Source organism: Anarrhichthys ocellatus, unplaced genomic scaffold (genome assembly GCF_004355925.1).
Source record: "Anarrhichthys ocellatus isolate YVR2014 unplaced genomic scaffold, GSC_Weel_1.0 scaffold134, whole genome shotgun sequence".
NCBI lineage: Eukaryota > Metazoa > Chordata > Actinopteri > Perciformes > Anarhichadidae > Anarrhichthys > Anarrhichthys ocellatus.
This window is the reverse complement of record NW_022280164.1, coordinates 403,116-425,205: the sequence shown is the minus strand read 5'-3', so window position 1 is coordinate 425,205 and position 22,090 is coordinate 403,116. Positions and strand designations below refer to the sequence as shown.

Below are 22,090 nucleotides of genomic sequence, written 5' to 3'. Positions count from 1 at the left end.
ATATATATATATGTATTTAACATTATTATTTATACTTAAATTATTATTATTATTTATAACAGAACATGGAAATATATTGTTAATTAGTAGTAAAAATAACAATAGTAGCAGTCAGTACAGTGGTAATATTAGTGAAAGTAGTACATGCCTCCATGAAATGAATGAGGAAGACATTTTTGAAACTCTTCATTCAGAAATCTATTTCCAGGCCCAGGGAAACGTGCTTCTAACTGGAGATCTAAATGGACGAACAGGAATTGAACATGTGTTTGGTCAGACTCCCTTATTCACCACACCAACCATCACACCGGAACAACCTGGACTCTGAAATAAATAAAAGTGGCCTTCGGCCTGTACATAGTTAACTGTAAATTCAGAGGGGACTCTTTAGGAAGATTCACATACTCCTCAGCTCTTGGATCTAGTGTATTACATCCTATTACAGTCGGGATGTTTTCCTGACATCTGGAGCAAAGGGCTCATTTCCCCGTTCATAAGAGTGGAGACAAGTCAGACCCTAGTAACTACTGGGGCATCTGTGTCAGCAGCTGTACATTATTCTGTAGTATTCTAAATAAAAGAATACTACATTTCCTTCACAAACACTCCATCTTGAGTAAAAATCGAATTGGCTTCCTCCCAAAACACCGGACCACCGACCATGTATATACCCTTCACACTTTAATTAACGAACATGTCCACCAAACACAGCATGGCAAAATATTCTCTTGTTTTATGGATTTGAAGAAAGCTTTGGACTCTAATTGGCATGAAGGCTCTATTACAGACTTCTACAGTGTGGGATAGGAGGCAACATGTATGATCTGGTTAAATTAATGGATTATAGGCGTGCTGTTAAAATTGGAGACAAACAAACTGAATTCTTCACCCAGAAAAGAGGTGTTGGTCATGTTGACTTTATTCAACGTATATATCAATGAAGTGTTGGATCAATGTGCTGTTCCTGGGCTCTCCCTCCTAGAGAGAGAGGTGAAGTGTCTGACCTGGTTCTACTGTCTCCTACTGAACCAGTACTCAAACCTCTATAACCTTGGCCTGATTCACTCAATCGAAGTAAAATTTGTTTGTGGAGACTTCAGACATGTTGTGCTATGATTGTGGAGTATTGAAACTTTTCAATTTGAGCTGTGTGCCATCTTCATTCACTATTAACCAGTAACATATACACAATATTTACACATCTCAACACATCTCACACGTGTTACCTGTATTATACCATCAACATTATTAAAATAGACCTTGTAGTTACAGATCTACACTCTCTTTAGCATGGGTATGCAATTTTCGAGCAGAGGCCTAAAAATAGGGCTAGAGCATGCCACAACCTGAGGGACAGTGAGTGACCTACACACACACACTTTATATATATAATAATCAATCTAGATGTTATTTTAATATTATTGTGTATTAATGTTATTGTGTATTAATGTTATTGTGTATTAATATTATTGTGTATTAATATTATTGTATGTTTAATTAATGTTTTTTTTGATGCTTTGGCAATACTGTTTCTAAACTTTCATGCCAATAAAGCAAATTGAATTGAATTGAATTGATAAAGACCTGCAGCTTTGTAACTAAGTCTGAAAAATAAAACTTGTAAAACTTTCCATTAAATGTGTCTGTTTGAGTTTAAAGAAGAAGATCCTTTATTATTGAAGACTTTATTAACTAAGTGATGTACGTCCTGTTTACATCATCATGACCAGAGTAGTGAAGAGTTACATGATGTTTATTTACGAGTTAATGTGTTAATGAGGATGAAGCCTTAAACTCAATCTGACCTCGTCGGTTCGTTGAGTCTCACATTCAGTCAGTTTGTGGTTCAAATCCTTTATTCTGATCTTCTTCATCTTCACCTCCTCCTGCACCTCCTCCCAGAGAAGACACACCTCCTGAACACACACACACACACACACACACACACACACACACACACACACACATCTTCAGATCAGCCACCAACCAAACTGTAAAATGTTGTGAATCTTTAAAAAGCAGAATATTAAACTAACGTAATTTAAGGTTTCTAAGGAAGACTAAAAGCTACTCAGCAGATCTGGATCAGGTTCAGCCTGAGATCCTGAAGGCTCTGGATCAGGTTCAGCCTGAGATCCTGAAGGCTCTGGATCAGGATACAAGCAGTTGAGATGGTCTTCCCCTAAAGGGAGTCTGGACTCAGTCTTACAGACAAAGACCCTGATCCTTCAGGTCTAAAGGTGCCTCAACATTTGATCAGGATCCTCCTTTAGAGGTCTTAGTTAGAGGTCCAGTAGACCAGACTCAGTTGTCGTCTATGTTAAAAATCTTGAAGGACTTCTTCGTCTGTGTTTGATCAAAAGCTCAGGAACACCTACTAAAGGGACCTGGAGGTGAGTCTACCTGTCCATAGAGGTAAGTCTACCTGTCCATGGAGGTGAGTCTACCTGTCCATGGAGGTGAGTATACCTGTCCACTGACGTGGTCCAGCTGCTCCATTCTGTCCTTTAGGGGGTTCAACCTGAGGTCCACGTCCTGCAGAGAGTACAGCAGCTCCAGACTGCCGGTCCTCACCTGAGTCTCACACACCTGAAACATTCAACAGGTGAGTCAGTAAGAACCAGAACCAGGATACAGGTGTATTATATCATAGTATAACAGTGTGTATACTACCTCAGGTGCATTATATCATAGTATAACAGTGTGTATACTAGCTCAGGTGCATTATATCGTAGTAAAACAGTGTGTATACTACCTCAGGTGCATTAAATCGTAGTATAACAGTGTGTATACTACCTCAGGTGTATTATATCATACTATATCAGTGTGTATACTACCTCAGGTTTATTATATCGTAGTAAAACAGTGTGTATACTACCTCAGGTGTATTATATCGGAGTATAACAGTGTGTATACTACCTCGGGTGTATTATATCGTAGTATAACAGTGTGTATACTACCTCAGGTGTACTACTTAGTAGTATATCTACCAGTGTATAATTTACCTGACTGAGGTGTGTGAGTTCTGTCTCCAGCTGTTTTAGAGCTTGTTTGTGTTTTAAACTTTTTTCCTCCATCAGTCGTTCAATGTCAGAGCTCTGATGATCGACCACTGAGAGAGAGACAGGCAGAGAGACAGACAGAGAGAGAGAAACAAGAGAGATAGACAGGCAGAGAGAGAGACAATAGAGAGAGCGACAGAGAGAGTGACTAGAAACATTCAATAAAATTAGGAACATTTACTTCAACTCTGTAATTTCAGCTTTTAAAAATTTAGTGACATCTCAAAATTAAAAATACTCCTAGGAGAAGGAGATAGGAAGTATAGGAGAAGGAGACAGGGCATTCTTGCTGCCCAATACGTATTAACATGCCACAACCTGAGGGACAGTGAGTGACCTACACACACACACACACACTTTGTATATATATATATATAATTAATAATCAATCTAGATATTATATTAATGTTATTGTGTATTAATATTGTATGTTAAAACTATTTTTTTTTATGCTTTGGCAATACTGTTTCTAAACTTTCATGCCAATAAAGCAAATTGAATTGTGAGTGACAGAGATACAGAGAGACAGACAGAGTGAGTGAGAGGCAGACAGACAGGTGAATATATATATATATATATATATATATATATATATATATATATATATATTATATATAATAACTATAATGTGAAGGTACGAACCCACAGTCAGGAAGATTCCAGACATCTTCATCATCTTCATCCTGCAGCTTCCTGCTGAGATACAACACGTGAGACAGTATGAGGACCTGTCTGTCTGCTCTACTGTCCGTCTGCTCCCCTGTCCGTCTGCTCTACTGTCCGTCTGTTCTCCTGTCCGTCTGCTCTACTGCCCGTCTGCTCTCCTGTCTGTCTGCTCTCCTGTCTGTCTGCTCTACTGTCTGTCTGCTCTCCTGTCTACCTGCTGGTGGTGCTGCAGTGTGTGTTGCTGTCCTCAGCAGACAGACAGGCTGTCCTCCTGTCTGTGTGTCGGGCCATCAGAGATCTGGACAGCTGGACCTACAGAGACACACAAAGACCAGGTTCACTCAGACCCGGATCACTCAGACCCGGTGAGATCCGGTTCTGAAGCAGCTTCCGGTGAATTTTACGTTAACCGGCGTTCAGTGCGTCTCTCTGTCGTCATGGCAACGAGCGCGTCGCGAGGGGGGAAAAAACTGAGACGTTCTGGGTCCGGAGAGAAAATCGTAAATCCGGAACACATCCGCTTCAAAACAGAGAATGACGTGTTTTAAAGGCGACATGTCGTCATTTAGGGGGACTTGTCTGGACCAGGGGGACATCGGCCCAATCCCAATGTTCCCCCTAAAGCCTCAAACCCTCAAGGATTTACTGACGTTACCTGGTGAGTGGGTGAGTGTGAGAGACTGTGAGGGCTTGAGATGGTGTAAATATGAATTGGACAGCACTTTATCACGTTACCATGAAAACAACAATAAATATGATGTATAATTGTGTGTATTTATTTTATATTTTGTACTTCCTGATTTGAACGTCTTCCAGGGTCTTTCCTCACAAGATGAGAGGTAACTTCATATAATCTATTTACTCGTTTTTGTCAAAACAGCTTCAATGACAAAATCAAATATTTGATGAATAAATATTCTCTGATTTCATGTTTATTTTTTGTTCCATATTTAACCCTTAATGTTTCTGAGTAAATGTAATACTCCAGGCTGAACACACGTGATCCGTCCTCTTTGTTTACCTTTTTGTTATGTCTCCATGCGTCCACTGGTTACCCCGTGTTTAACGTCACATTGCAATTAGGCTAAGTCAGCATCCTATGTGTCCGTGAGTCCGTAAGGGGGGACATGTCCAACGGCTTTTCTAAAATGTGATTTAAAGTTATTTTACATTGAATTATTCTTATATGTGCAAAGCGTGTATGATGCTTACCTCTATGAAATACACTAGAGCAGCTGCACATTGGCTCTGCTGCTGGAGCATGTTGAACATTGCAGTTGCACACAGCACCGGGTTGAGAGGAGACATGTTGTCTCGTGAAAGTCTTTAGTCTGACACTTGTGTAGGCCTGGTGTCAGGAGTTACAGCTGCTTCATCAACACACCTGACGATGTCCAACATGAGAGAACTGTTCTACATGTGAAGGCTTCACGAGCAGGAACACATCTGTTAGTATTGCTTTTCATAAAGACTGTCGTCTGCAATCCAGGAAATATGAATTAATGTCATCTTGGCCAGTTGTTATAAGGTCACTTTTGTTTTTGAAATAACATTTTTGTTAACAAAAATACCGTGATATACCGTGAAACCGCCAGAATCGTACAAAATACCGTCATACACATTTTTGCAGTGGTGGGCCGTCAGGGCCTGCAAGGCCTTCTCTGCTGGCATAAACAGAATCACAAAGTTATGGCTATTTAATATTTTTTCTTAAATACACTACATGTATTATAATTTATAAAAATATTTTCCCCATTATCTTATTTTCTCATTGCACAGCTACTGTCTTCCTCAGTTGCTCTGCTTCCAGTGCAGCTTGTTTTAAGTAGAGCTTTTATCCAATCAGATTTCACCTCTGTGTCTCTAGGTAAGAAGAGAGGCCCGAGGCCTGCAGACTCACAAGTGCATTCCTTTGTAGTTTAAGTGAATGGGGACGATAGTGTTGATTATCAGTGTTCAACCAATCAGATCTTTAGTTTGACATGTTGGGTGTATTCTTTGACATGCCAGAGCCTGCTAGCTGGCCTACAAGTACATGATTGGTCAGTGGGCTAGCCTGACATGTTGGGCGGTGACAATCCCAATATCTGCTGCCTCTGTGGAGCAGACATTTTCAGCCCTCAAACGCATTAAAACGTATTCAAGAAATACAACTGGGGAGACTCGACTGTCTTCACTGGTGTCCATGAATCGAGAAGGACTTCTTACTGGAACTAAAACGCACGGATGTACTGAACAACTGTGAGATTAAACTCTTCATTAACAAAGAAAGGAGGATGCACTTTGTCTTTAAATAGTGAACAGCAGCTCTGGTAAGTTAAATGCGTTTGTTTTTACATCTGCAGTAGCTTTAATATGCTTGTTTATATATTATTATTTGTACAACTTGTTTTTATGAAGATTTGTGTTTGGTTTTATATGTGATAGGAACCATTGTTACGTCCAATGTTGCTCTGGGGACTGTGATGGGAAAATATATTATTGTATCATGCTTAGTTTTAAAGAATGTACTTCTCGTAGTCAGGCGATGTTTTTTAATTAGTTTTGTATCCAGGTGTCTTGTTATCTCTTCCCATGAAGGATGAGAAGTGAAGAGACACTGTGTCTTTGTCTTAGGAGAAAGACACAGAGAGACCTTGACTCCAGAAACTGAATGATGCAGAAACAGACATCCTGTCTGAAATACTTGTACTCCCCTTTTGCCACATTATCTGAATTTGTAAGGCGTGAACCTTTTGTATGCATAAATGATATTGAATGTTGCACCTTTTAGAAGCCTTCTCACAGTACACTGAGATACGTGTCTTTGGGACTGCTCTCTCTTTATTGCAATAAAGACCAACAACTTTGATTATTTCGAGACTCTGTTTATTGATCCAGATTGAAAACTTCCACCCTTCTCCCGATTAATCATAGAAATCTTCCATCACAGGACATATTTAGCCGGTGCCAGTGTTTGCAACTTGGCGACTTTCTCGCTAAATCTGGTGACTTTCAAAACCCTCATGGCGACTTTTTTTGTCAAAAGCTACTAGCGACAAATCTAGCGACTTTTTCTGGTGTTATTGGAGAATGTTCTGGTGTTTTGACGTTAAAGCACGTACGTTCTGCACTGTCGTGAACGAGCATCGGGTGCTGCCGTGAGCCCCTCTGCTGCCACCCACAGAAGCCTCGCGCTGCAGTCCCAGCTGCAGTCAGAGCTGAGAGGAGACGCACTCTCGGCAGATAGTGTATCTATAGGTGTTGGCTTCATTTTTACACGAAACAAATAATAACCGTAGCTGTGTTTCAGCTGAAGGACAGCAGTGAAGCCCCAGGTATAAAATGCACGGCCCGCCACTGCATTTTTGGTCATACCACCCAGCACTAATCGACATAGCAAGGTTTGCTGACTAGCGTCATGAACGTTGTTTATCTTCCCAGACCGTATCAAACTTTAACCATGACTCAAACCAGTGAAAATAATGTACTTTTAACTGTAAATAAAGACAGATGAAAGCCAGAGAGATACTGCACATACACCACGTCCGCTTAGAGAAATCATCGATTTAATTTGTAATAGTGGCCTACAAATTATGCTTCATCTGGCGTTGCTCATCTCCATCTCAGCACTCCTCCTTCTCCTCCTCCTCCTCTCTCTCCAGGTTTCTCAGGGCTTTCGCTGTCATCCATTTTTAACGTGAAGTAAAGCGGGTCACACATGTAAGTAGGTCATTGCACAGCTGAACTTTGCTAATCCACATGCCTGTGTGTTACGCGTGTTGCCACCCTGCTAGTCGCTCCTTTGAGACTTTAGACATGTGCAGACATGTGCACGTTCCCTCAACAGGAAACCGGATCAATGTGCCCAGTGACCTGTTCTTTCTCCAACACCATCACGTCCTGCCTTTATTCAATCATCACTAGAAAAAAGACACTTTTACTTTTATCCCTCACTTAATTGAGGACTTTTTACAATAACTAATTTTTGTCATTGTATTACTTATCTGGCTGCATTACTCGAGTCCGGTCTATATTAAGACCTTTTTTTTCTTGGCCATCGCTCTTGCCTAGTCCTTGGTCCTTGGTCTCGACCAAGTTCATTGACCATTTTTTTCTGGCTGCTTTCATAGCAGACTGACGATGCTGCTCAGCATTCAGTTAGTATTTATGTAGGTTGCATTTACTTGCCATAGTGTGTATTTGCAATCCGAGACCGCCCACATGCTGTCTTTAAAGCCAGAGTGAAGGTACCATTGTCGTACCCTGTGAAACTAAAAAGACATGACGACCAGCCACGTCATGCTGGTTTGTTGGGAAGGGGCTGAATAACGCTTTAAATTTAAGCTAAATTTTGATGAGGGAAAACTGGCATTTTTTTTTTTGGTCATTTGAATCAATTCTCAAGGCAGTTTAATTATCAACTCAAGATATCCACTTACACCAGTTGTTTTCAATAATACTCCAATTTATAATAGTGTACAAAGTCTGATGTATAGCAGCAACAGAGTCAGTAGAACTCTGTATGAATCAATTGGAAGCATTCAGTTACGCCATGAAGCTAAAACATATTAAAAAAAGAAGGAAATGATAAACTGCAGGCAGCAGTGGAATATGAAGGCCTGTGATTGGTGCAGTCTCCATCTACACAGCACTGATGGGAATGTATGGTAATTTGCAGGATTTACATAGTAATGGCTCAACTCTCCCTCTCTAGACCCCAGGGGCAGTTTAATCAAGTTATCACTTGATTGACAGGTAGATGGAAGACGAGTAAACAGTTGAGTCCCTGGTGATCGAGGACATGGAGCTGGATTGCATCCAATGATAAGAGTCTTTGGAGTCTGACCATATTTGGAATAGAGCCCTACATTTTATATCCAGAGGAAGTAATGACGTGACAACTACAAACAGATGAGTTATGGATAATCTAATGCTGGCGTGTACTGTATCTCGTATACAAGAGTACATATTCTGTAAATAGCCTTGATTGTAAGAAGTTGAGTCGATGGGGTGTTAAGATTGTTTTGGTTTGTCTGTGCTTGGGCTTTCCTTTCGTCTCAGGAGGCATTACAGCTGACAAGATAATCTAGATACTATTTCCTTTTTTTGATACCCCATGATGATTTCAATCATATTTTGGCTATATTCCCACCAAAGACAGAACAAACTACTGGGTAAAATGTTGCTTTAGTTAATGAAAATACACATGTAAAACGTCTGTTGTCCCTCTATTGCTGTAAACAAAGACAAGCATCTGAATTAGTTATTGACACACAGCAGCATCTGCACAGATCTGAGTCTATTTTAGTTCAGCTTGCACTGTGAGTTGAGGAGTGTGTGTGTGTGTGTGTGTGTGTGGGGGGGGGGCTCTTGATGTGCGTCACCGTCTCGTCAAACGTCTAAAAACAGCAACTTGCGAGCACGTGAACTGACTCCCGCAGCAGCCAACCAAGATGGAACACCTCCGCTCACATGTTACTGCCAGGTTACCCTCGGGATGAGAGACGAATAGTGAGAGGTGTAACGGCAGCTCTTGTGATGAATTCAAGTTTTGATTGAAGATGCTCAGCAGTGTAAACTGTGCTCCTCTCAACTGGGATGTTGTACACATCCCACAACTCGTATTGATTATAAAGTGCTCTATTTATCTTGACATTGAACTTGGAAGCTTTGGGTTCAGTGAGTTTGAGACTATCTGCCCTGAACACCTGTGATCTGGGTCAGCGACGGGTTCCTGCATGAACACACACCTTCGGTTATTTCACATGGCAGACTTGTGCTTTCGTGCTTTTCTCACCGCGTTGAAGTCGGCAGGGCTCAGTTTGACAAAAAGGTGATCTCAGGAACTTTTTTGACTTTAGGGGTATTTGCTCATGTTGCCAGGCGACTGTTAATCAAATCTGCCCTGGTGCTGGGGTTTTTTTTCATGATATTTTCATTTTATTGAGAAATACTTTGAGGCGCTTAAACATCTTGGAAACATAATTGTGGCACTACACAGGCATGATTTGACAGTCATGTAACACTAGCTTCTCTCATACACAGTTTGTAGCAATACCTACATAAAGTAATGTAATTCATATATACAGTATATTCCACAAAAAACAATATTTATGTAATCCACATCATTGCGAACCATACAGGAAGTATAAAGCGACACACTCGACGTAGGAAGGATGTCCAGGTGAGGTGGGTCCAAAAACACCGGACTTTCACCCTGTTTGTGTCCCATGTGAAACCAGAAGTCAACTTATGTGTCACGTAACATCTGTATTTAACAAAATGATTTCCTTAACCAATCCAAGTTTGCTCATTTTGAAAAGAAATTGGAAATTGAAGCTTGTCGTTGGACATTCGTAAGAAAACGCACGAGGATACGTTAAACACTTACTAGGGTAGGTTGTATTTGGAGACATGTTCATGTCTCCAAATACAACCTTCAATTCCCTGTGTTGTGCAGTAACACACAGCGAATGACTGCTGTTATGTTTGACAGTAACTTCTTCATCTTTACAAGTGAGAAAGCCACTTTATTCAGTAAAGTTCCAATCAGTGTTTTTAGATCATGTAGCATCAGATCATGTGACAAGCATACAGACATTACATATTACTCTACGTTTATCTGCCTTTACTCATAGCCCATCTCTTCTTTCTCATCGTGGAGAAGCAGAGGCTTCACACTCTAATCAGTTTTTAACCCTTTGCAGAGCAAATAGAAATTGGGCTCATTTTTCCATCCGCTTGTTATTTGCTGTAGAACCATGATGTCACTCTGCCCCAGTTGTTTTTACGAACAAAATTTCTATTTTCTGACCGGCTTTTTTTACCGAAACGTTGCAGTGTTGACAGAGACAAGAGACTGAGAGTTCATGTGAATTTTAGGGTTGACGCTGCGCCCCTGATGTTAAAATATTACTGTATGTTATTGTTTAAAAAGACACTTTATGTTGGCTTTTATTAGGAATGATTAGTACTTTTGTATCTTTCCGATAACACTGGTTTACTCAAGAAGCGAATACATTTATTAACCAAATGATAACATCTTCATCAGAGGTAGACGGAGTAAGTACAGCAGTGTAGATACAGAGGAAGTAGCTGAGCATTTGGTGTGTGATATTTGTATATAGTTTTGTAGTGCTGTCAGCTCGGTGCTGTGGTGCACTCAAACCAGCGCTGTTAAACAGGTTATCGGCAAGTTACTACAAGGAACCTGCATGATTTCATCTGATTTTACCAAAATCCGACCCGGTGGCAAATATTAGGAATAACTATATAGAAATAGCCAATCTTCTCGTTGATGGTCTCGTTTACTAATGTAGGTCATATAGAGGCAACAGTATTGAATTGAGACTGTTTCATAACCAGTTAAAAGGTCCTCACTGTCACTTTAAACGGGCTTAAATGTATTTTAAAAACTCAGTTTAAAAATGTCCGACATCTAAATAAAAACACGTGATAAATGTACACTTGTTCCTTGTAAAGTATAGCCAAATAAGTCTGCTGTATCTAAATAAAGTAACGCACATTTTAGTAGTCAACGACAATTTAAACATGGAAAAAAGTGTCATGATAAAGAGTAAAATATTTTTTAAAAAGGTAAATTTTTTTCTATTAGAGCTCAAAAAATGTAAAGTCGTTCTTGCATTTTCAAGAATTAAATATGAGCAAGGTGTTTACTGTAATGGTTGCCATGGTTAATGTTAATGATTCCCACACAGTGTCTCCCACTGACATTCATGGTTTTTAGTACCATCTTAACAACTGTTAAGACGTGAAATCTGCTAAACCCTATGATATGAATATGGTCAAAAAAATATACCTTCTGCTTAAAGATCATATTAAAATCATCACTGTGAGCATGTTAGCATTTAGCTCAAAGCGCTGTGTTTCTAGTTGTTTATTGTCATATCAATTTTATTCGGAGGGAAGCAGTCATTGGCAATAAAAATCTTAGATCTCCTTCAACAAAGAAAATCACGCAAATCTAAAACATAAAATAGTGCAGAAGTTAAATATATAAAACATACAATATAAAAAGAAATAATACAAATGTGTACATTTCTAGTAGACAGTGACTGCAAATTAATGAACTGAATGTTCACAGTGATGTAAGTAGCAGAAGAAGTAGTAGAAGTAGAAGAAGTGTGTCTTGGTGTCTTTGTGATGTGATGGTGAGTCCAGGTCTGGGAGGTAGACTCTTAGTCCCGGTTGGATGTCGTCAAAGGCTATCCAGTATTAATGAAGCTTTATTCTTGTCACAGACAACAAAAAGCTGAAGTGAACAACTTCACTGCAGCTGTTTGGAGGTTGTTTAAAGTCACTGAGAAATGTAGACACCTGCTCAAGCATACACCATTAAAAGATAAATTACACTTAATCCCAACATCATTCCTGGCATGCATTCAACATCACACATCAATGATATATACACACATTAGTACGAGAGGATCCAAGGTTGGAATATTCCTTTTAAATCAATGAAGGGCAAACAGATTTCAGGCGCTTAATCACTAAAAATACCATTATCGAAAGACTGAACGCCAGGCAACAGTAAAAAAGCACTCTGGTGTATCTCCAATTTAAAAAGTCTCCAGTCATACACAGAAAGAATCAGCAATTATTCATTCAACACTGTGTAACACTACAACCACCAGTTCATTTACTTAAATCAGGGTATTTGGAGGCCGAACCATAGACTTTATGTAAGAAGGATCTCTTACATAAAGGTCTCTAAATTCATAAGATAATTATCTGTGACATGTCTTTGAAAAGCTTGAGAAAGAAGAAAGAAACATTCCTTTATTAGTCCTACAGTGGGGAAATTATTCTCTGCATTTGACCCATCCCTGTATATATAGGGGCTGCCCATGCAGGTGCCTGGGGAGCAGTTAGGGGTTCAGTGTCCTGCTCAGGGACACATCGACACAGGACATGTTGCAGCCCAGGATCGAACCGGTGACCTAGCGGTAGTAAATTATGGTCCATTTAGAGTCAAATAGACCATAAAGCAGAGTATGCTTTAGGGCGGGCTTACTGTAATTGACAGGTCTTGCCGTTACCAGAGACATTTATGGCGTCTCTACGTCACTTCTCCATATTCCAAATATGGTAACTTCCTAAAGTCTTCCTAAAAACTTCCTGTCAAAACCCCAATATTTGACTCTGAGCATTAAATTCAAGTATAAATCTCATCTCAAGTTTCTTGATATAACCCAGACGGGACATGCAACTGTTCTTTTGGCCATGTTTGCTGGCAGCTATACAGTATGCCTGGATATTTAGGCCAACATGATCTAGTTGGTGTCTCTTGAGAGACAAGCAGGAGGACACTCGACACTTGCTAATTGGAGGCCTGCCTAATTCTCTTGGCAAACATCAGTCAAACGGGGAGATTGACGGAGACGGCAGGGACACTGCAAGAAATAGCCGCCACAAGTTGGAAAGTTCACTGTAGAATTATTAGTCATATTGCACTAAAATTAGAGAAACAGCATTTTCCGAGACTCAGAAGTAGAACAGCCAATTAAGTAAACATTTCTCAAACAGATGACTCTCTAACGGACCTAATTTAAATCATATCAGTAAGTTTGGTATGTGAATTCCTTCAGATGGGTTGCCATTTGTAGAGCAGCTCTTTGCACCCAAAAGTACAATAACCGATCACATTATTCCCAAAGTATTCCCAATCACTAGTAGTCAGTAGTTGTATAGAAGTCTATGAGAAAATGACTCTACTTTTTACTTGATTGTTATTACCTCAGTAAACATTGTAAACATGAGTTTATGGTCTCAATCTCTAGTTTCAAGTCTTCTCCAATACAGCATGATGTTCATTTAGTGAATTATGGTCCATTGAGAGTCAAATAGACCATAAAGCAGAGTATGATTCAGGGCGGGGCTACCTTGTGATTGACAGGTCACTGCGCTACCGTATACAGTGTCTCTACGTCACTCCTCCGCATTCCAAATACAGTCACTTCCGTTCACCGGTTGCAAAAAAAACAAGATGGTGACGGCCCGAACGCCAAACTCTAGCCATCAAAATTGCAGTCCACAAACCAATGGGTGACGTCACGATGACTTTGTCTACTTCTTATATATGGTCTGTTGTGTATTGCGGAGAAAAAGTAACAACATTTGTCTGTTACACAAGTGTTTGTTAATGTCACAACAAGGGTTCTGGGTGGTCATGGTGACTTGATGGAAGAGTTGCATATGATTCCCCCTCTCCCTCTACCTCATTCCACTACCTCCCAGTCGCCACCATTTAGCAGAAGCAAAAGTTCCCGAAAGGTACTATCCAAAGGTGCATGGGGAAGTTTTCCTGTAGACTAATAAAAGTTATGCTTACATTTCCTGTTTCTCAGCAGGCTTTGTTTATCTTTTTGAATATTTTTTAGTCACGTATTGTTGACATACATGTTTTCTGACTCACAGGCCCAATCCCAATGTCCTCCCTTATGGACTCACGGATTTTGAGGCGCGCTCCCGCGAAGGGCTGTCCCACTGTCAAATCGTCAAGTGTTTGAGGGCTCTCTCGCAGAAATTTTGAGCCCTTTATGAACCCTTTCCGTAAGTCAGCATGGGATGCTGATTTAGCCTCAGGGAATTACCCACAAATCATTGCAATGTGACGTTAAACACGGGGTAACCAGTGGATGCATGGAGATGTAAAAAAAAAGGTAAACAAAGAGGACGGCTCACGTGTGTTCAGCCTGGAGTATTACATTTACTCAGAAACATTACGGGTTAAAGATGGAACAAAAAATAAACATGAAATCAGAGAATTTCTATTCATTTATTCATCAAATATTTGATTTTGTCATTGAAGCTGTTTTGACAAAAATGAGTAAATAGATTATATAAAATGACCTCTCATCGTGTGAGGAAAGAGCCTGGAAGACGTTCAAATCAGGGAGTAGCCTACAAAGTAAAAAATAAATACCCACAATTATATATCATATTTTTTGTTGTTTTCATGGTAACGTGATATGTTGCAGCAAAGTGCTGTCCCATTCATATTTACACCATTTCAATCCCTCACAGTCTCTCACACTCACCCACTTACCAGGTGACGTCAGTAAGTCCTTGAGGGTTCAGGGTTTGAGGGTTTAGGGGGGACATTGGGATTGGGCCATAGGCTTCTCCTTCACTGCCTTCGTTGGTGCATTGCTACACTTCTTTGTGCTTTACCGCCACCAACTGTTGATCAGCAGAATAGAATGAAACCGGCGCTTGGCTGTGTTCTTGTGTTTGAGCACGATGCAAAGAAAATGGGGTCCCGTTGGTAAAAACTTCATAGCGCTACCAGTGCAAAAAATAAAACTGCACATAGTACCTGGAAACCAAGCATAGATTTCTATGATATAGATTTTATTTCTACTTTTTGAACTGTTTATATATATATATATATATATATATATATATATATATATATATATATAAAATAAAAATGAATTTTGTTGACATTAAACTGTTTGATACAGCACAATAAAAAGTAATTGAATTTGACCTGTAAATAGATCAGCCGTTTCTGTATTAACTCAAACCAGTCGGATCTGGCACCAAAAAAACGTGCAAAACGTTCAAAGTCATTTGAATTTGATTCAATTTTATTTTGTATAGCCCAATATTAAAAATCACAAATTTGCCTCAGAGGGCTTTACAATCTGTACAACATGTGATATCCTCTGTCCTTGGACCCTCGCATCGGAACCGAATAAAGTGTACCTAATAAAGTGACTGGTGAGTGTATTTATCTGCTAACTTTAACCCAACTGCCCCTAAGAAATATAATTTTGCCCCTGATATCACTAGGAGAGGGGCAAAAAATGCCCCCGAACTTTCTAAACGAATAAATAAATGGAGCGCTTCTTAATCAGACCTGTGACTGCGAGACTGCGGTCAACTCAGCAGACACTTAAATTTTAGTACACCTATATGCTGAAATTTACGGTAAACGCATTCAAACGGCACAGATCGGGAGCGGGCGAAGGACTTTGAAAGTTAACGGAAAGATTAACGTGAGACAACATCCGGTTTCTTCAGACGAACATCCGGTTTTCAAATAAGATGCCAACAAAGTACACATATTGCATAATGGAAATTAGAGTAAATGAATTATATTCACATTAAGTATAAAACATGCTACCTGCATCTCGTGAGTTAAAGGGTAAATACACCTAAATTGTGCGTAAAGTGTCTTTATTGTTTGATTTTGAGGGTTGCTGGAAATGAATAATACCTGACTGACAGTCAATTAAGATATTTTACTTAGTAAAAACTCTGAACTGAATTTGTACCTTCAAATGGCACATTTTTAAAATTTTTAAGGTGCTAAAAAAATGTTTTTCTCAAAAATTCCACACGACTGATGTATATGTACCGTATTTTCCGCACTATAAGGCGCACTTAAAAGCCTTTAATTTTCTCAAAAAACGACAGTGCGCCTTATAATCCGGAGCGCCTTATATATGGATCAATTGGTTAATTGGTTGATCTATACTGGTTGTACACGGCGCTCTGTCAAAATGTTTCAGTACGACTGGTAAACTACAAAGCCGCACCGCTTGCAGCATTACGGCTACCGTAGTCAGGGGCGTCGCCGAAGTAATAGCGGTAAACACCGGTACTGTGCTTACTCCTAGTCCAACACCACTTGTGTGTATAAAGACCCCAAAATGGCACCTTTCAAGAGACACGCTTACGACGCTGAGTTCAAACTCAAGGCTGTCAGCTACGCAGCCGAACATGGGAATAGAGCAGCAGCGAGAGAATTCAACATTAATGAATCAATGGTACGGAAGTGGAGGAAGCAAGAAGATGACCTGTGCCAAGTAAAGAAGACTAAAAAGAGTTTCCGAGGGAACAAAGCGAGATGGCCACAGTTAGAGGACAAACTCGAACAGTGGGTTGTTGAACAGAGAGCAGCAAGTAGAAGCGTCTCTACAGTCACTATTCGAATGAAGGCAACAGCGCTAGCACAGGACATGAACATCGATGAATTTCAAGGCGGTCCTTCTTGGTGCTTTCGTTTTATGAAAAGACGTAATCTCTCAATCCGCACACGAACTACCGTCCCGCAGCAACTGCCAAAAGATTACCAAGAAAAGCTGGCCACGTTCCGTTATCTGACTGTTTTGTTGACATTCCCTTTAGCACAGCTCCATCTAGTGGATGCATAACGCAACCCCTGTCAAACGTTTGACTGTAGTAGCTTCTATTCTATGCGCCTTATAATCCGGTGCGCCCTATATATAAAAACAGTTCTAAAATAGGCCATTCATTGAAGGTGCGCCTTATAATCCAGTGCGCCTTATAGTGCGGAAAATACGGTAATCAAGGCATCGTTGACTTAATAATTGTTAATAGTTGTTTAAATTTTTTTAGAATAACAATAAATAACCACAAAGAAATAAGAATAAAATTGAATATGATTGTCTGATTTATGTTTGTTTTTTGTTAAAAAAATCTAAGAAAACACTTTGAATCTGTAGACTACTGCCTAATAGTCTAATTATTGCCATTTGATGACAATTGCTCATATATTGTAATCCTAAATAAGTATATTTATTATTTTGAACAAAGGTTAAATGTTATTTCACAAGTTTCAAAAAGTGCCCCCAATGTTTTGAAAATGCCCCTGGATTTCAGTCAGTGGGGGCAAAAATTGCCCCCAAAAAATATGTAAATTTGCTACCCTGCCTTAAACCTATAACCCATATATAAATATACACATATACACTTGGTGTTGCCAAAGGTGGGGCACGTGTTGTTCTTCAGCACACTCATGATCTCCCCACCACCACCGTCCTCCGTCCTCCTTGGTCCCTTCGCAGTCTCGCCGTCCCGTCCTTCAATCACATCGCTCGCCGTGGCCGTTAAAGGGCAACAAACTGTGGGTGTTGGGAGCGTCGGGATAGTCAGACCCCTCTGACTATCCCAATCCATCACCGGGAGGCATTTGCTCAGTGGTGGTGGTGGTGGATGAGAAGGGGGAGGGGCTTGACAAGGAAGGGGATGGGGAGGGAAGTTGTATTTAAATGGATGCTCATAATGTTCAGTCCCAAGCAGCTGAGTTATGGAGATTGGATTGGACAGTGTTGTCCTTGAGGAAGGTCGGAATATAAAAGCAGCTTTATTGTGCAGATGAAAAGACGGCAGGGCAGTGGAAACATGGATCCTTTAGCATGATGTGGAGACACTTTCTTCTTCTTTTTTTTCCAGATAAATGGTGTGGCCTTAGAAAACCCTGAGAGTTGGAACTAATGAGTAATCATTTGTGACCGCAAGGTCTCCACTTTGAGTCCAACCACTGGATAGAAAAATGTAGTACAAGATAGTTCACTCAACAGATCTTCTTAAATGATTATAAAAGCATTTCTCACATTGATATTCTTATTTGACAGTAAGAATGGATGACAAATATTAAAACACCCTAATGAAATTAATAGATGAAATTAAAATGATCCATCTGTAATCCGGTGTCCGTAATTGCTTATCCTTCACAGGGTCACGGGGGGCAATCCTGGGAGGTACAGGTCATCAGGCAATCACAAATCTGATACATGTAGAGCTTTTCCATTGGCACTTTTGGTCGATGGCCGACCCGTGACGACCCCCATTCGAGCATGTGTTGTGAGACTCGCTTCAGCTGTAAAGGAGCCAAGGTAAGTCACTGCTGGTGAAAACCCCAACATTAGCTGATTTAGCTGCTTCATAAGAAAAGCTTTTACTGTAATTAACAAAATGACGGAGGACTTTAATTGGGAATAATTTAAATGAAACGTGTTTGTCACCGAATTAGTGGAACTTTGTTAGCGGCTATTCCTCAATAAAACAAGTCCACTTCTACTGCAGGGAAGAAGAGTAGAAGCAGAAAGAAAACGGGGCCTAACTTGTTGTGCAGCAAACCTGAATCCTATGTATAGTGTTCAAGCTCTGATCTCTAAGATATGTAATTGGTTACAGGGGTTCTGGTTGCAGGTGATTGATAGTTAAGTGTGGCATTTCAATGTATTTAGCACACAACATGCACAGGAAAGGGCCAGGGACTTCTTTTCAAGGACACTTTGCCTTGAACATCCTTAAATCATATTTTAACAGGTCAGGTGATGGTCTGTGTCTGAGTATTGAAGAAAAGAACATTGCATTTATGTTCATAGTCTTATTAAAGCATGATACAAATGAAAGTCTTACGATAGTAGTGTTTTATATTTAGCACATCAGTGTGCAGTTGACATGGAGAAAGCAAAGCACAGCAAACTTTATTTATACAGCACAGTTCATTCAAGGTGGAAGCACAACGAGCTGCATAACAGGTGAGGAACCACCAAAGTTGCAGCCCCAAACACTGTTGTTAGTGTTAAGATAAAATATTAGACATAAGCAAGCACAAATTAAAACACATAAATGATACACGTGAATTAAAACTGTTGAGACATAGAAATAAAAATCTGAACAATCAAAATCAGCAACCAACCAATTGGAATATATTGGATAAAAAACAAATGAATAAAATAAAAAAGAAATTAAAAATTAAAACCAACAGGTGACCATTAAAAAAAAAAAGAGACAAATGGTTAAAACCCCACAGAAAAGTAAGGGAACCAGACTGCTGAAAAAGGCACATCTACAAAGGAACGATTTAAGATTAGTTTTAAAGGACGGTAGCTGCGAGGAACATGATTAAGAAAGGACGATCCAACAGCCCGGAGCAAAAAATCTTCAGGCAGTGTCACCAGTTTTTCGTGAAGACCCGGAGAATAATGGCCTGTTCCAGATGACCTGAGGGGTCGACCTGGTACCGTATAGCTCAAAAGCAAAGATATTGGGGAATAAATTTGGTAAGGAACAGGAGGTTAGTTACAAATAACATGTTACATAAACTCAACTATAGAGACATTAGATTACTCCATAGAATATTATTTAATAAATACATTTAAATAAAATGAAAATATATGTTTCAGTTTTATGTTCTGTCATCTATTATTTCATTACTTTCACTGATGTTTTAGTTTTTTTGCCGTGGTGTCGTTTCAGTATCCGTATCAAGATACAGTGGGTACGGAAAGTATTCAGACCCCTTTAAATTTTTCACTGTTTTATTGCAGCCATTTGCTAAAATCAAAAAAGTTCATTTTATTTCTCATTAATGTACACTCAGCACCCCATCTTGACAGAAAAAAACAGAAATGTAGAAATTTTTGCAAATTTATTAAAAAATAAAAACTGAAATATCACATGGTCATAAGTATTCAGACCCTTTGCTCAGTATTGAGTAGAAGCACCCTTTTGAGCTAGTACAGCCATGAGTCTTCTTGGGAATGATGCAACAAGTTTTTCACACCTGGATTTGGGGATCCTCTGCCATTCTTCCTTGCAGATCCTCTCCAGTTCCGTCAGGTTGGATGGTGAACGTTGGTGGACAGCCATTTTCAGGTCTCTCCAGAGATGCTCAATTGGGTTTAGGTCAGGGCTCTGGCTGGGCCAGTCAAGAATGGTCACAGAGTTGTTCCGAAGCCACTCCTTTGTTATTTTAGCTGTGTGCTTAGGGTCATTGTCTTGTTGGAAGGTGAACCTTCGGCCCAGTCTGAGGTCCAGAGCACTCTGGAAGAGGTTTTCTTCCAGGATATCTCTGTACTTGGCCGCATTCATCTTTCCTTCAATTGCAACCAGTCGTCCTGTCCCTGCAGCTGAAAAACACCCCCATATCATGATGCTGCCACCACCATGTTTCACTGTTGGGATTGTATTGGGCAGGTGATGAGCAGTGCCTGGTTTTCTCCACACATACCGCTTAGAATTAATGCCAAAAAGTTCAATCTTGGTCTCATCAGACCACAGAATCTTATTTCTCATAGTCTGGGAGTCCTTCATGTGTTTTTTGGCAAACTCTATGCGGGCTTTCATATGTCTTGCACTGAGGAGAGGCTTCCGTCGGGCCACTCTGCCATAAAGCCCCGACTGGTGGAGGGCTGCAGTGATAGTTAACTTTGTGGAACTTTCTCCCATCTCCCTACTGCATCTCTGGAGCTCAGCCACAGTGATCTTTGGGTTCTTCTGTGATATTTCAGTTTTTCTTTTTTAATAAATTTGCAAAAATTTCTACATTTCTGTTTTTTTCTGTCAAGATGGGGTGCTGAGTGTACATTAATGAGAAATAAAATGAACTTTTTTGATTTTAGCAAATGGCTGCAATGAAACAAAGAGTGAAAAATTTAAAGGGGTCTGAATACTTTCCGTACCCACTGTATTTAGGCCAGGGTATCGTATCAAAGTAATAATTTCACTCTGGACACAAACTGTTCGAGCCCCTTCCATCTGGCAGGAGGCTGCGGTCCATCAGGAACAAGACCTCACACCACGTTCAGATTAATTGAACTGATAGCATCATTATGTTCTTTTTCAAATTTTCTTTATTTATTGCGATAATATTGTTAACCTGAATTCTTTTGGCTGCAAGAATCGTGTAGTGAACGTCTGATACTGTGAAAGCCCCAGTTTGTGTCAAGAATGTTACCCCACTCCTTATAGGAGTCGAATATATCTATCTAATCAATCCAATCCAGCCTCCAACAGGCCTTTGAGTTAGCTGAACAATGACCAGAAGATATTGGATAAGGTCTTAGCTAACTGGCAAAAAAACCATAATGCTTCATTTATACATCCTGATCAAATGGCAGTTGACCCTCACAGTTTTTAAATGTTCAATGCCTGTTAAATGTAATGTACTCAGCCAAAACATCTAACTCTGCTGTCATTTCTTTGGGCGCTCAGCAAGCTTTTGACCTAGTTTGTTTGCTCTTCTTAAGCACTTTGGATTGGGTGAGAAATTCATGACTGCTAAAAATGGGTTAGGGCTAACCCTAAATTCAAGTATCTCTTTCAAAATCGACCCATCTGTCTTAGAGACACTTTTTTAAAGAATAAAGACTCCATAATAATGCCCTTTATTTGGGCATAAAGGGCCGACTGTACTTTCAAATTTCAGCCAAACAAACCTGAAGAGGAGGGCAGCCTGGGGCTCCACGTATTTTGTCATTATTATTATTTGGCTTGCAACTCAAGAGCTGCGAATATTTTTGGCAACTTTGCTTCTCGTTCAAAGTAGATGCGAGTGCTGTATCCCTGAAGGGGCTTGTGATTGAGGCCCAAACAAGCCTGTTTAAAAACCTAACTTGGCCCCAAAATAAATGGCAAATGGATGGATAGTAAATGGACTTGTACTTGTATTCAAAGCACTTTCACACTACTTGTCATTACTCACCCATTCATACACTGATGGCAGGGGCTACCTGTCGACACATCGACATGCGACCAGCAGAGCCGGGGATCAAACCGCCGATCCTTTGATTGAAGGATGACTCTTCTCTCCACTA

At 40.0% G+C, this 22,090-nt stretch overlaps 1 protein-coding gene across 2 annotated transcripts in view; it reads right to left on the bottom strand.

Moving 5' to 3' along the window:
- Positions 1-3,860, bottom strand: part of LOC116399897 (coiled-coil domain-containing protein 180-like) — a 4,535-nt gene extending 675 nt beyond the window's left edge. For both annotated transcript variants that reach the window (XM_031877358.1, XM_031877359.1), the window contains exons 1-4: positions 3,705-3,860; positions 3,006-3,112; positions 2,470-2,589; positions 1,806-1,916 (exon numbers count right to left, since the gene is read on the bottom strand). In XM_031877358.1, the coding sequence (XP_031733218.1) occupies positions 1,806-1,916; positions 2,470-2,589; positions 3,006-3,112; positions 3,705-3,744 (378 nt within the window). In that variant the 5' untranslated portion in view covers positions 3,745-3,860. The remainder of the gene's footprint in view (positions 1-1,805; positions 1,917-2,469; positions 2,590-3,005; positions 3,113-3,704) is intronic.
- Between the last annotated feature and the right edge of the window lie 18,230 nt (positions 3,861-22,090).